The sequence below is a fragment of the Trachurus trachurus genome, assembly GCF_905171665.1.
Source record: "Trachurus trachurus genome assembly, chromosome: 6".
NCBI classification, from domain to species: Eukaryota; Metazoa; Chordata; class Actinopteri; order Carangiformes; family Carangidae; genus Trachurus; species Trachurus trachurus.
The window spans coordinates 14,257,027-14,271,741 of NC_139897.1; the positions used below are offsets into that span (position 1 = coordinate 14,257,027).

At 40.8% G+C, this 14,715-nt stretch overlaps 1 protein-coding gene across 1 annotated transcript in view; it reads left to right on the forward strand.

Annotated features, from left to right (window-relative positions):
• The first annotated feature begins 9,286 nt into the window (after nt 1-9,286).
• The window catches only part of slco3a1a (solute carrier organic anion transporter family member 3A1a), a 34,531-nt gene continuing 29,102 nt past the window's right edge, over nt 9,287-14,715 (forward strand). Inside the window, exon 1 of the mRNA XM_083973771.1 lies at nt 9,287-10,014. Within this exon, the coding sequence (XP_083829897.1) occupies nt 9,856-10,014 (159 nt within the window). The 5' untranslated portion in view covers nt 9,287-9,855. The remainder of the gene's footprint in view (nt 10,015-14,715) is intronic.

Consider the following 14,715-nt stretch of genomic DNA (forward strand, 5'->3'; position numbering starts at 1 on the left):
TGCTCAGACTCGTGTTTTCTTTATTTCTGCTTCAAGTATTTAGTAACATAACAGTCCCAGCTACGGGATCGAAGCAAAGGACATAAATTATTTTTCAAGTGATTCCTTGGCATTGTTGTTGTCTTGCCTGCATGGTTTCTCCCCTGGTTCTCAGGATTCCTCCCACAGTCCAAAAACATGTACAGACGTAGGCGTGAATGTGAGTGTGTGTGCTTGTGTGTGCATATCTATATGATCAGCAACCTGTCCAGAATGAACTATGTAGTTTATAGTGTTGGATAAAGCTCGATTACTTGAGTGAAAGTCCAGATCCTCTTTGTCAGATATTACTCCAGTACAAGTTAAAGGTGATTCTTCATACTGTATATTTTCTTACTCAAGTTAAAGTATTGGAACGTGCTTTTCAAAACGTGCATTTTTGTCAACGCATTGTTATACATCAACTCTGACTCTGAAAATCCCTCTGAAGCGCCAACTTACAGAGGGACCTGAAGAATATATGCTACATTTGCAACCCTGTGTAAAAAAAAAAAAAAAAAGGCTTTAAAAACACAACTGTATCATGTAAAGGAATAGGGAGAACCACTGACAGCTGTTCAACAACACAAATGCAGTAAACGCAACATAACTGACAGCGTAGCCGTAGGAGTTGGCTCAGATTATTTTCACCTCTCTGATTAACAGCTAATTTATGCTCCATCATATTTTCAAAATAAAATAAAATAAATTCTATAGAGAAGCTGCGTCTATGTAACATGTGCCAGTAGAGTATTTGTTTTTTAACTGCAGGGTATCTTAATTTATAGAATACATGTACAGATACTCAGAAAATATACTTAAGTACAGTACTTACTGTAAGTAAATGTATTTTGTTACTGTCCAATCTCCAATTTCAGCTGAATTAAATTTTTCACGTTGTTTGGTGATGTGTCATTGTAAAACAGTCACAGCCACAGACACAGTTAGAGCTTCAGCTGTTCTTAGCTCATTGCAGCCAAATGAACATCTGCAAGTATGGTGGCTGAAAGGTGACAAACACTGGAGTAGAGAAATGTCATAAATATTTATGTGATTTATTTAGTCTTTTTCCATTGGAGAGGTCTTTTTTCAGCTGTAAGAACACATCTTCTAAACACACATTAAAAAAACCGCGCTTATCTGAATTGGCCCGTGTAGCCTATTGTGTCATATTATTTTAACCCCTTCCATATCAATATGATGACTTAAAAATCTCTATCCAGCATGTGATGAAGCAGCGGAGCCCAGGGGAAGTTATAACACAGCTGATAAATATTGATTTAGGTGTTATTTGAGGTCACATTATGCACAGAGAGCTTATATTGAAGCAAATGTGACGATTAAATAAATAAATAATGATTTTTTTTTAATGCCACATGCACATGTGCTGATGTGCACAAACAGACATTATAAGTTTGGGCTCAACTGTAGCACATTGTGGTAAGAAAGTGATCCAGAAGCATGTGACCACTGCTTAAGGTTACATAAGGTTCTTAAAGAAAAGTACACAGTATACAATTATTATTATGATAAGCTGTTTAAGTGCTGCTGAATTTTAGTGTTCAGATCGGTTTAGCCTCAGCCAGGGACACTGTAAAGCAAACAGCAGCTTTTCCTGCAGCAATAAACAGGCACCTTGGGGTGTTTTCAGGAGACATTTGTGTGTTTGTTACAAAGCTATAAAGTACACTGGAAATATTGTTTTGACAAACAAATAAAAGCTGAAGTGGGGGGAAAAAAACTACTTCTGGCTATTCAAAGTTTGGCTGAAACTCCATCTCAATGGCTCCTCGGGGTGATTCCTGCTGCCTGCCATTCTTCTGCCATTGTTTTCATCTATCCCCACTTGTAACTCAAAACTTTTTATGTGTGTGGAGGGTTTTTTTTCCCATGCTCACCTGGCCTCCAGTGTGGCTTTTCTTTGCTGACTCTTTGTGTGGATGCGATCCGACTCGTCTGTCTGGTTTTTAGAAGCTTTGCCTCTTTTCTCTTCGGGAATGTTAATGTTGCACTGCGAGCTTCTCATGAAGCAGGCTGGACCGGTGTTTTCCTCCCAGAAATGTCAACAAATATGCACTTCAGCTGGGTGGAGTAACTTTTTCAACATCAGACGCAGATTCATCTGTATTAAAGCTGAGTGACCATCAGACTCTTCAGCCTCACAAGGAGCGGCTGCATCTTGAAATACACATGCACGCCACATACATACCCTTTGGCTTTATTTACCCTTGGGAGAAAAGTGGACCATGTTGCTGTATATGTTCTATGTTTAAAAACACTCTCCCAAGCAGCACAGATGATATTGCTCTATTTTAAATCCACACGCTGCCCTCTCTATTGATACCAGTGTAAAAATAGATGGCAGAGCTACGGCATGAAACGGTTTAAAATGTAGAACAGACAGCGGCACGCTATATTTAGAAGAAACACAATCACAAAAAGTGCCTCATGACATTTTACTAACTCCCCACTGAAGCTACAAATGCCATTTGACTGTCCTCACACTCGTGCAGTATTTATGTGTCCTAAAGATCTGTCTGGGAAGAGGTTTGGGTTCGAGGTGTAACTTCACCACTGGTCACTCTGTGTGCAAATGGACCACTTAACTACTGGAAGGCGAATTCTATGCTGTTTGAGTCTGACCCACAATTGCACTCCGTCTTGTCAGTTTTATAAGAAATCAGGGATCTCATATTGAGAGGACAAGAGCTGCTGCAAAGTCTGTGAAGAGGCAGAATATGAATCAAAAGTAGATAAAATACCTAGACAGCTCCTACATTCATGGCTTCATTCCAGCAGCTGAAGTATTTCAAAAATGTGTCTTTTGGCACAATATTAGAGTGAATAAGCCACTGCTTACTTTTCACACAGGGTTATGATACTGCACGAGACATTTTGGAGGCTTTTTTCACAGAACATTTTTGCTGCCATATCTGGCAGCTGCTTTGCTGGGGGATGCAGCAGCCGATGGCCCCGGGCTGAAAGAGACACTGTCTGAACCTGCAGTGGAATTCATAGAGAAAAGGTTTCAACTGTGCAGCATATGTCTCCTTTATCAAGACTTGGACTCTTCACTGAAGTCTTTCCGGCTGTAGTTTCTGTGTTAAAGTCATGTTGAATAACTGAAAGTGTTGCAATTCCACTGTGACGCTAAATAACGTAGAATCATGTACTTGATGGAAGAAACATGTCGTTTGGGTATAAATAAGCAACATGAGGCAAGGTCTAGCTCAAACTCCATTCATTACACTAATGTAGCCTTAAAAATGAAAATAAACTACAAAAATAAACTTTTGCATATTGGGAAATACACTTAGCTTAGACTAAAGCCCGAATATACGGTGTTACAACTCACTTGTCTCTGTCCAAAAGTTCCCCCTGTAGTTTCGGAGTGCATATTTTTACTGTTGTAAAATCTCACAGCGAACCCTCCTCCCTGACCCCCTGGGCATGTGCAACTGTTTTCAACGAAGCCTGTGAGAAGGCAATCTGAGGAGCGATGTCTACCGAGGTGGGAAACGTGAACAAGAGATTACGGATTACTGGGCATGTTTGAGTCATTGTGCTGTAAAATGGTCCATGTTTCTTGTGGACACCGGGTCGGGGGCGCTGATCTTGCAGGGTTGGTTTTTGGCCAAGAGACGCTACTGTAGGTGGAAGGCAGATAGCCTCCATTCTCCCCGTAACAAGTCATTTCACCATCACAATTACCCCGAAGCTGTTTAATTAAGGTGCAAATCTTGCATAGTTCCTCCTTAAACCACAACTTGTCTTTTTTATTCGAAGGTTTTTGTGTGGTTTAAAGCAACATGATAGAACATGTGAATTGGCAGCCATCAGAGGTGCTTGTACCTATATTTGCTCTGCACAGAGAAGCTGTGTCTCCCTGCAAACAAGTTTTATACAAGGGCACGCTAACTGCAAACAATGATCCGTTTGTGTCCAGTCATTTTGCAAAGCACAGGCCTAGTCATCCTCAGTCACGCTGAACAGACATTGTAGGCCACCTACTTATAAAATCTATACGTTTAGAAGTTGTAGCCTAAGTAGATTAGAAAGAGAGAAAGACACCAAGTGCTAGATTAATGAAGCCGACACAGGATCAGCAGCTACCCGTACCCACAGTATTATTACAGTAATTCACACATCTCATTTCCTATTAAATCTGTTGATAAGTTCACAAGATGAGTACAAAGTCTCTCCGCACTGAGCCTGCTGCCCATATCCTCCCGGAACTGTTTCCATAGCAACTGCTGCAGCGTAAGAGGAGGGCTGAAGATTTTCGGATGGATGCTGAGATCTAATGACAGATGAGATGAGGGTTGTGCAAACAAACATACAAGTCTACAAGAGCAGTGTTGAGCAGCACAGAGATGAACAAAAATAGAGAGCAGCTGATGTTTTCTTTTTGTACTGTTTATGTTTTGTATGTGAGTTTTTAGTCGTAGCAGAGAGACAAAAACTAGGTTTGACATCTGCAGGTAACACACACACACACACACACACACACACACACACACACACACACACACACACACACACACACACACACACACACACACACACAAGGAGAGACTGTCCTGAGTGTTTTACTGCAGGCAAAACCCTGTGTTGGACCAAAAGCGCAGAGAACCATGAGAAGTCAGAGACTGTGTTGGTTTCGACTTGTGTCTCTTCACACACTGGAGCTGTGTAAAAAAAACCCACTAATTTTAAAGGAAATGATTACATTAAAAAGATTAGATTACAACTTTTCATGTGGCCCAGTGCCAGTCCTGTTTGTGGACTATGGACGCATGTCAGTGAAGGATAGAAGGTGAATTAAAATCTATAGAGGCATTTTTTCTGAGTTTTGAGATAAATATTTAATTATTCTATTAGAAAAGCTTGGTTATGAATCTGCACAGTAGGCTATATATAATATATATTTGATGTATTAATTAGACAATATAAATAATCTTTTAGTCCTGTCTAACACCTGACAGTCAAAAGAGACATCAGTGATCATGCTATTGATTTTGGTAATATTGTTTATGTACATGTCTCACTGCCCATCTTAAAGCCTCTGTGTATATGGCCTGAGAACTGCATTGTATCTCATTTATCCAGAGGTTCCTACTGCAAAAAACAAACAAAATGCCTCATCCCCTCTGCTCTTTGATAAACACACATAAAGTCAGACATTAGCAGTAAGTCGTGTTCAAACTCAACTTGGAGACCTGGGTTCAGGAACTCTGCTCCCTACAAACAGAAAGTGCAAACACGTTTCACATGAGGATTTTGAATTAATTAATTTTTGAAAATTAAATTTTCTAAATATTGTACTCAAGTATTACTTGTAATTTCTTGATTTAAAACCCGTTTGTACTGTATGTCTCCCTTGAAAACACATTAACACATGAATATGTTTGTACTTTTCATGTTTTGGGGAATGTGTTAAGTTACTTGCATAAGCGTCATATTGTTGTTAAAGTGATCAAGTTAAAAGTGTGATCACAAGCGATTCTAATATGCAGCACACACATTAAGCTCTTAACGAGGAACCCCTGCACACCTTAGACACGCAGTTATCCAGTCAGCCAGTTGTGTGGTGGCAGTGCAGTGCAGACATCACCGAGTCAATGTTCACATCAGATCATTAGAAACGTGATCTCACTCTCTTTGATCGTAACAAGATTGTTGGTGGGAAATGTTTTCTTGGCACACTCAGTCTGGGTAGTTAGTAAAGATACTGTGCGTCATGAAGGGCTTTTTAAATTATATAATGAAGTAACAATATTTTTGAGACTCCAGTCCAGGGTGTGTACTGTACATGCACTGAAAGCACATGAAGTAACTTTTCTTTTTCTGTTATTTCATTATGAAATAACAGGTAACACAAGCACGCTTTCCTCAGAACTTTAAACAGGAAAAGTTACTGTATACAGTATTGTTTGCACTCCCCGTTATTCCTCAGACTTTTTTCATTTCCCAGTGTCTCCCAGTAGACAGGCTAGGCTTCTTTTCCATAGTCCACCCTTTTCCAAATCCTATAAATAGCAGTTGTTTCAGAGGGCAGAACAATACTCCACAGGCTTTTCCATTCAGACATTCCTGGCACCAGTCCGAGCCGTCACCGCCCACTGCCTGTTACTACCTGACTCATGTCCCTGCACATCCACTGTATGTAAACAGAAGGCTACGCACACCAAATGTGTGTGTGTGTGTGTGTGTGTGTGTGTGTGTGTGTGTGTGTGTGTGTGTGTGTGTCTCAAGATTAGACTTAAGTGTGTACTGTATGTATGTATGTATGTGGAAAAACATCAGGAGGAACTTGAACTTATGCAAAACACAATTTCTAACTTGCTGAAAAAAATCTGAATAATGCAATCCAGCACTTCTCCACCCAACTGTAAGTTTCGTTTAAGTTATGTCCATAAACACAAATCACCACATGAACCATTAATGTTATGCTTGATTTCAAACAGAAGTTTGGAGACTGACATATGGCTGAAACCATGCTGTAGATTTACATTTCTCATAACACTGCTCTTTTTCAGTATTTACATGTCTCAGTTTTGCCACATCAGCGCTCAGCGGGATTATAACACCATAACACACAGTTTGTCTGATTCAAGCTTCTGACACTGAAACTGTCAGCTTGACGGTCTACGTTTTTGCTTTTCTCACCAGGCTGAACGTAGGAAGAAACACGCATAAGTGTGTAGGAATGATTTCTGTGTGGGAGTGTGCTGGTCCAGAGTGAGGAAGCATCAACAGTACGATTGATGATCATTTTGCATTGGATGCCTGCCAAAAAAGTGAGGGGGCCATCCTGTATCACAGTTGACTGTTAAATCTCAAAATGATCATTTATAGTTTCCATCGTGGATTAGTTTATGTTTTGTTCTGAGGAAAGGAAGTGGGACAACAGAGTATTTTTCAGTTCCTCTGGATTTAATACAAGAGTGGAACTACGAGTCAAACAGACAAAATGAATGCCCAGTGTTTATTTAAAGGTTTTCACTGTCTTGGGGGTTCAAAGGTTAAGGTTAAGTGAATTAAGACTGAATTTATGTTGCTGTAACAATATTTTGTATTTGATTAGAGTAAAATGTTACAATTTATTATATTTTGACATGGATTTATCTCAAAATGTATCTTTCCATAATTTCTTCATTCGTAAGAACTTAAAATGATCTCTTGATATGAGTTTGTCATGTTCTATTTATGAAGATGATGACATCTTCAGTCCTTTGCATTTTTAAACGTAAAGTTTTACGTTTTTCCTTTTTTTAAGGACGTTAAGTTTTAAGTTTTTAAATTTTTATCAGTTTAAACAAAACAATGACATAAATCAGTCAAAATATAACTTAATGTTAGGCAATGATAGCTAACTGACATGTTTATCTGTAACTCAGCACTACAAAATATATAGGCTATATACCTTAAATGTCACGGTTGCGTTTTGACCAGTTTGTAAATGTTCAGTTTGGTTCAAAAACAAATTTCACACTTCACCAACTACCAGCTCATCTCCTTGACCTTTGCGTGTCCTCATGCTGCTGCTGTTGCTACTGCTGTTGTATCTAAAACTGTGCAAACAGCTGTGCAAAAAAAAATTCCTGGCAGCCTTCACACAACATTTGTTTATCATCCTGTTTAGTTCCACCCCATCATCATCACATTATGTGGTCACATTACATCATAGCCACCGCAATAGCCTACCTCATCCCAGACATGCTGACAACATGATAATCCAATAATAAATGTTGCAAATGTATACTGTGCAAACATGAAGTGTTATTAAAGAGCAAAACCTGCAGTGATTAGATAATTAATCTGTTTGTCAGAGTAGGCAAATTTAAGCGGCAGCTATTTTGATAATTGACCGTTTTAAATATAGTTTAATCATAATTTAAATGTTTGATGAGAAAGTCATCTGTACCTACTGTGACGATGGGGCAGCAGCTGGTTAAATTTACTTTGCATCTGTGGGGAACTGAAGATTTTAATGTAGATCTTCTCTATTTATTCTGAATAGAATTGTGGGTAAGCCACACTAAACTTTGTGGGAGACTAGATTTTCATGTTATAATGTTGAACTTTACAACAGAAATGTTTCCAGATTTGTACCACAGTTTTAGTTCCTATGACTATTACCCTTAATTGTTTGAATTAGTTGTTTAAATTATATGCTTAATGCTTTAAAATGCCTACTTTGAGTGAGATGGTGCTCACTGCTGTCACAGTTTGCCGTTAGCTAGGTGAGCTAATTGACCAGGACATGATGAACTCATGTGCTCTTTTTAGGGTGAGTGAAAATAAATGTAAACTCAAAGTTCTTTATTTATGTTAGCGCTAATTTGCACTGCTCAGCAGCACACCTGGCTTGTTAACTAGCCCAAATGAACTAGCCTCAGGTTAGTTAGTTAGCCTTTGAGCTAAATGGTCCAGTCCACACCCTGCTGTTCTCACAATGCACTCACAAGGGCTATGCTGGCTAGTTGTTAAAATATAACCAAAGACGGTTTATAAACATATAGAGTATCTTTGATATAACACACCAAAGGCTCTGCAGCCCACAGCCCCTTTTGTAATTAGCAAGAAACTAGCTGCTGCCAAGATGGCGACCATGCCTCAACCTTTAAGCTAGCTTTTAAAGCTACCTGGCTAAACTATTGAGCCTGGGGCCTTGAATAAGTCTTGGCAGGAAAAGTGTCAGACAGCATTTTTTTTTGCAGTTTTGACAGTAAAATCTGACATCTGTTAAAAAAAAAAAAAAAAAAAAAAGTTTGTTAGGTCCGACTTTCTGTCTAAAATCCAGAAAACACAGGAGCAATAAACTCTTACCCCATAGGGGAGTCTAATTGAGAGGACATTTTGTTTTTTATTTGATGAATCGATTAGTCGCTTTAGTAATCAATTTCCACAACAAGCCTCATGTTGTTTCAGCTCTAAAAATGATCCCTATAGTTACAGCCCTGAAAGTAAACAAAACAAAACAAAACAAAAATCCTGCAGATGTGGGGAAATTATAGATCAGTAAACCGCAGCAAGTCTTTAGAAACTCGTTGTGCAGCATTGCACACTCATGTAGCCTACACACAGACACACACACACACACACACACACACACACCGGGGGCCCCACAGGACTAGTGTAGTGATGACTTAAGTCGGAGGCGAGTTGAGCAGACTTCACTTGTGTGAAGCTGCTACACAGACACAGTAGCGCCTCTAGGGTCGTGCATGTGCTCACTACACTGGAGGAGAGTGAGGCAGCAGCAGGGAGAGGAGGTGGCGGCAGCGCAGAGACAGACAGCAGTCATTGTCCGTGAAGGACCATGACAGTCCGGAGGGGCAGCAGCAAGTCTCCAACTCCAACCTACAACACCTGCAGCTGAAACCTTCAAAGAAAAAAAAAGAAGAAAGAAGACACGCCGCGACGGAAACATGCGATTTGACAGAAATTTGCGCCTCTGTGGTTTACTTGTGCCTTTGCAAATACCTTCAGGGAGTTCACATGTTCCTGCGCGTCGACGGGGAGGCGATGTTTAGGCGCAGACGACCGGCAGAGCCCCGCGGAGTTTGGATGTGTGTTTCCTCCTAGCCTTGTCAGATGAGAGAGGAGGACACGTTTCTGAATCACAGGAGACTCAGCGACGAGCAGCACCGACGTGAATGTAGTCTTCACGGGAGAGAGAGAAAGAGAAACACTGAACCAACCGGTGGTGTCTGTCTGCCCGTGGTCACTCAACTCATCTCCTCCCGTGTGTCTGTGTGAGTGAGAGAGTGAGTGAGTGAGTGTGTTTCGGCTTTTTCCACAGTGTTACCGCGTGGATAAAGTAGAAGGACGATGCAGATGAAGAAGCACCGGGACTCGGACCGGAGCGGCGGGGACATTTTGGAAGCAGACGGCCTCCGTAAAAAGTCCTCATGCTTCTCAAATATCAAGATATTCTTGATATCGGAATGCGCCCTCATGTTGGCACAGGGCACCGTCGGAGCTTACCTGGTGAGTTCAACACATAAACACACTGTACACTGCCTGCACCTTGAGACCCTGCTGCTGCTCTAGGTCATATCCAGACTTGTCTTATCCGGGTCCGGGGCTTTACGTTTGAGGGTTTTCTGCCGCTCGGTCGGCTCCTTTTGGGCTGAGCGATGACATGAGATTCAAACCTGTCCGTCTGTCTCGGTGAAGTGCAGCCTGCGGGACAGATTTCATGCGGGTCAACTGTCCCGTCTTATAGTTAGGTTATGGTTGTTGTGAGAAAACCTCATTCTGCCGTTCATGTCTTTAATGTATCAGGAATCAAACTAAGCCCGTTTTGAATCATCTCTGTATGGATGACCTTTTAATCTTTGGTTGGAACTGATGTTTCATATTCATATGTAGGAAGGCAGCAATTGGCTCATTTACCCAAAATGCCTTTCAAGGTCAAGGACACCCTCCCCCTCATTCCTCCCTTATCCCTTTTTTTTAGTTTCACTCATTACTTTCAGTTTTACTATTTATCAGACTTATAACAAATGCAACCAGAACGGTGAGAAAGCATTTAAATGTATTTGTCATACTTCTATTCGCAGAAAGATGTGTATCTCTGTGATCCTGTTTCAACGAAAATAATCAAAACGGAAACATCTGAAAGAGACAGAGACACTAATATAGATTTTGTGAGACAAAGCTCCCTGAAGCGCTCCAAAATATTCCTCAAAGTGTCCCAGAGGAGCCGTGCAGCCTCAGGCAACCACTGTGAACATTTAGTTTTGACATTGGCAATGTTTATTCTACAAGAATAACACAGTTTCCCCCCAGCTCAGTCACAATTAATAGACTAAAGCCTAAATGCTTTGGCCATATTTGGAGTAGAACATCTTATCTTCTCTGTAAGTGGACCTGTTGAGCATCAAGCACTGTGCAGCCACAGAGCAGCCACAACTGTGCCACTCACAGTCAGGATGGTTACCAAAAGAGGATGTTGTTCCACTCAATTGCATTTCGGATATATATATAAAAAAATTGGCAACAGAGTTCTGCATTTTTTATGGCATGTCGTATTGCACACCTGTTCAGACAGTTTGAACAATAAACCCAGGGCTCCATGTGAAGCGGGGATCATTTACTTAAACAAACACATGAGGCTTTCTCCCCCTGCTTGCTTTCATCTGCAGAGCCGAGCTCATTTACATTAGCTTCATTTACATGGGCAGGACATAAGGTACCTGGTACCAGTGACAATCTGGTCAACGGGAATCATCTTACATGAGCTACTGCTGTGTCTCTGATTGGATGATTGGACTTAAGAGTGTTTGCTGGCAGGAAAAGGACAAAACTCAACTATCATGGCCCCTTTGCTTTCTCTGAGCTGCTTACTGTACAAGGCACTTAGCAACATGCTGCATGGCCTGATTTAGACTGCCTGACCGCAACCTGTCAGCCTCCACAGCAAATACAGAAGTAGTACGAGATCGTCATTGTTCCCTGAATTATTCTCGGAAATTCACTTTGATGCGTCTAGTCTTTAATATCAGAGTGAACTAACATCCTCTTATCCTCTTTTGAGGTCCGTTGGAAATTAACATCTGATGTAAATAATTTCATGAATGATTCTTTTCAGCAGTTGATGACGTGGTTAAATAGACATCAGGGCTGCCAGCCCTTTTCAGTATTGATTGAGCTGATGACTACTTTTTCAATCAGTTGCTATATGGATGTAGTGTAAAAAAAAATAATTGAAAAAAATGCATCACAATGTGACATCTTTAAGTAAGTTTCCATTATTATAGAAAAAAATCATCAAGGGTATTGATAACCTGAGTTGGTTATGTAGATTTCATGAAATTCTTGTCTTGTTTCTGTCCATTTAAAAATTGTGGGAACAAATTATGTGCAAATTTTGTGTAGCAGCTTTTGATGTCAGATGACTGTAAAATGTACCAGAAGTAGTCGGCCACTCAAGCATGCTGTTAACAAGTGTTGCAGCTAATTTAAGCTGATTTAAATTGTTATTACTGTGCACAAATCTTCGGGAAGCTCAATGTGGGATTTCTGTGTTTGCAGCAACTGAGGGTGTGTTGGATATAAAATAATAATGTGACACTTCAGGTCTTGAGCTGCTAAGTGCGACTACTAACACCTGAGCCTGAGCTGTGTTCATCTCAACTGAGTGAACCCACAGCGTGTCGGAGGGAGAAGCCCAAACAGGGACGTGAATGTCCTACAGTCAATATCAGTATTGACAGCTAAGTCCCAATAATTACGTATTTGTCCAGGTAATACTTAACAGACAGTTTGTTTGTTCATGAATTCAATTTACGCAGAGATGTGAAATGATTGGGTTTTACTTTTTATAATTACTTATTACTTACAATCAGCTTTAATGCAAAACATCCGTACATCCCAGAGGTGTTTTTTTTATTTTATTTCGTCATTCCTGTCAGCCTTGCATTTCATTAAACAGTGCGGTTGATGTGTTTAAAAAACAAACACACACAGTAACGTGTTAATGAGTGTTGGTGGTGTTGGTAGATAGTTTACTAAAAATCTGCTGGACTGTGTAACAGTTCACCCGCGTTCATAACAGAGATGAATGAATTAAAAAAGTTAGAAAATATTTCCTTTTCCTGTGCTCACAGCTAATGCTATTGATGTGGCTTCTTTTAGACACAAAATAGCTCATTCAGAACTGTTAAAGTACATTTAGCTAACCTTCAGTCGACCTTCAGTAAGTCACACCTCATAAAACACAGTGGAAATGATTCTAAATAGCCAAGGCTTCACTTATAAACAGCTGCCGTGCCTTCACAAACAGCGGCATTTCAGCACTTTCCCGTTTGCGCTAAACCTTGATGTGCTGAAGTGAATGTCAGCAGTGAGCAGGTTTTTCTGCCTGCTGATAATACAGACCCTGTCAGTACACGCTGAAATAAGCTGGGGGAATTTGGGATTCCTTGTGCTTTAGACAAGACTCTCTCTTCTCTAAGGTGATGGGATGTCACACAGAGTGACGATGTCTGTTTTGTTGCCATGCGACTGATTTTAAACATTTCCACAGTTTGAGTCGTTATCCGGACAAAATGTGGCTGTGACCACTGACCAGTCTGCATTCCACTCGGTTTTTCCTGTATAATTTATTCTGGCTTTAATCCTCCTGGAAGGCTGCCTGTTTAAGTGGAAGTGCACAAACATGTTGAACCTGGCGATGAGAGCTTAACCCATCCAGAGTGTTTCTACTGCAGAAGCTGTCAGTCGCACACACACTCTTGCCCAGGCCTCCCTTAACAGGATGGGATCTGATTAGATAATGGCTTCACTCCCTCTGCTTTATTTTCTTGCAGCGTTATAGACCCAGAGATGGTATAGTACAGGATGCGGCAACGTTGTGATCAGATCCCAGTAAGGGCGGAGCCAGCCAGGCGTAAATACAGCTTGTCCAGTGCGTTCACATTTGTGAGAAAAAGCCGGCGCCCAAGGGGCAGAACCGTCATGACTCATTCTGAAGTTTTCCATCCACTCACTGAAGGACACCGACACGAACAACTCCCAACAATCATCCTCCCCATGCCCTGATCTGGAGTGAAGGAGTCACTGCAGTTGGGTGCTGAACAGCTGCAAGAACGACCTGCTGTCACTTCTAAAAGTCACAGAGGACGACTTCTTTTATAAACTTTAGTGACAAAGCAAACAGGCTTCAGACAAAGCAAATCTTCAAACTGGACCGGAAACAGATCGTAGATTATATGATAATATGGTTTCGTCTCTGGTTCAGGACTGAATTTAGTAACAAATTTAGATTAACTCTGAAATATAATTGTCCTGTTAGTTGATTTCTTTTCCTGCGCCTAGGCTGGTTTGTAGATAGTAATGTTGATGACTGCTTTAGAGACAGAGAATGATCACAAAAATACCGTATGATATTTTGTATTTAACAGTGTGTGATGCTTAATGTCAAGTTTAACGTGGAAATCAAGTTTAGTTGTATTAAAAAAGGAGAAAAATTACCTCTGTATTTGCTCCCAAAGCACTGAATCGTCTGGAGCCTAAAAAGTTTTGTTGTGTTCAGACAATTTCTGCTCCAACTCAAATCCACTGTGTACATTACATGGGCATAATGAAGTATTTGATGGAAAAGTGTTCCAACAACAAACCGGCACGCTGATTCATCTTGCGGTGAAGTCGCTTTTTGCAGAACGGGATGTTTGTGTTGGCAGGATCCTCTTTTTCTTAGAGCTCAATCAAAACTCTCCAACGGAGCCAATTGTGAGATGGAAAATTGTGATGCCCTTTCAAGGACAGTTTGGGACAGATCTCAAAATAGCTTGATAACTGTTTAAATGTGACTCTGCGGTTTCGCGGGCCGCGGAGAGACTGTTCCCACACATGACTAGCAAGCAAACACATCCTTGCGCTTCCATACAACAGACTGATTATGCTCCACTTACAGTATTTTATCACTGTCCTTTGGATCACAAACTGTATTGTGACAACCGTTCTGCTTTGTTTTGTCTCGGCTGCAAGTTGCTGGTCGGCTCCGACAGCTGGTGAAAGAGAAGCTTGTGATGAGTCGTTCTAACTAAAGCGGTGGAAGTCCATGTTGTTGTGCACACAGCTAATCAGAAACAGAGGCCTGTTGGCAGGGAGGAGCCACAGTGTGGAACATCTGAACAGCTTGTCGCTCCAGTGGAAAAGTCTAGTGTAAAATGATGTGACTGA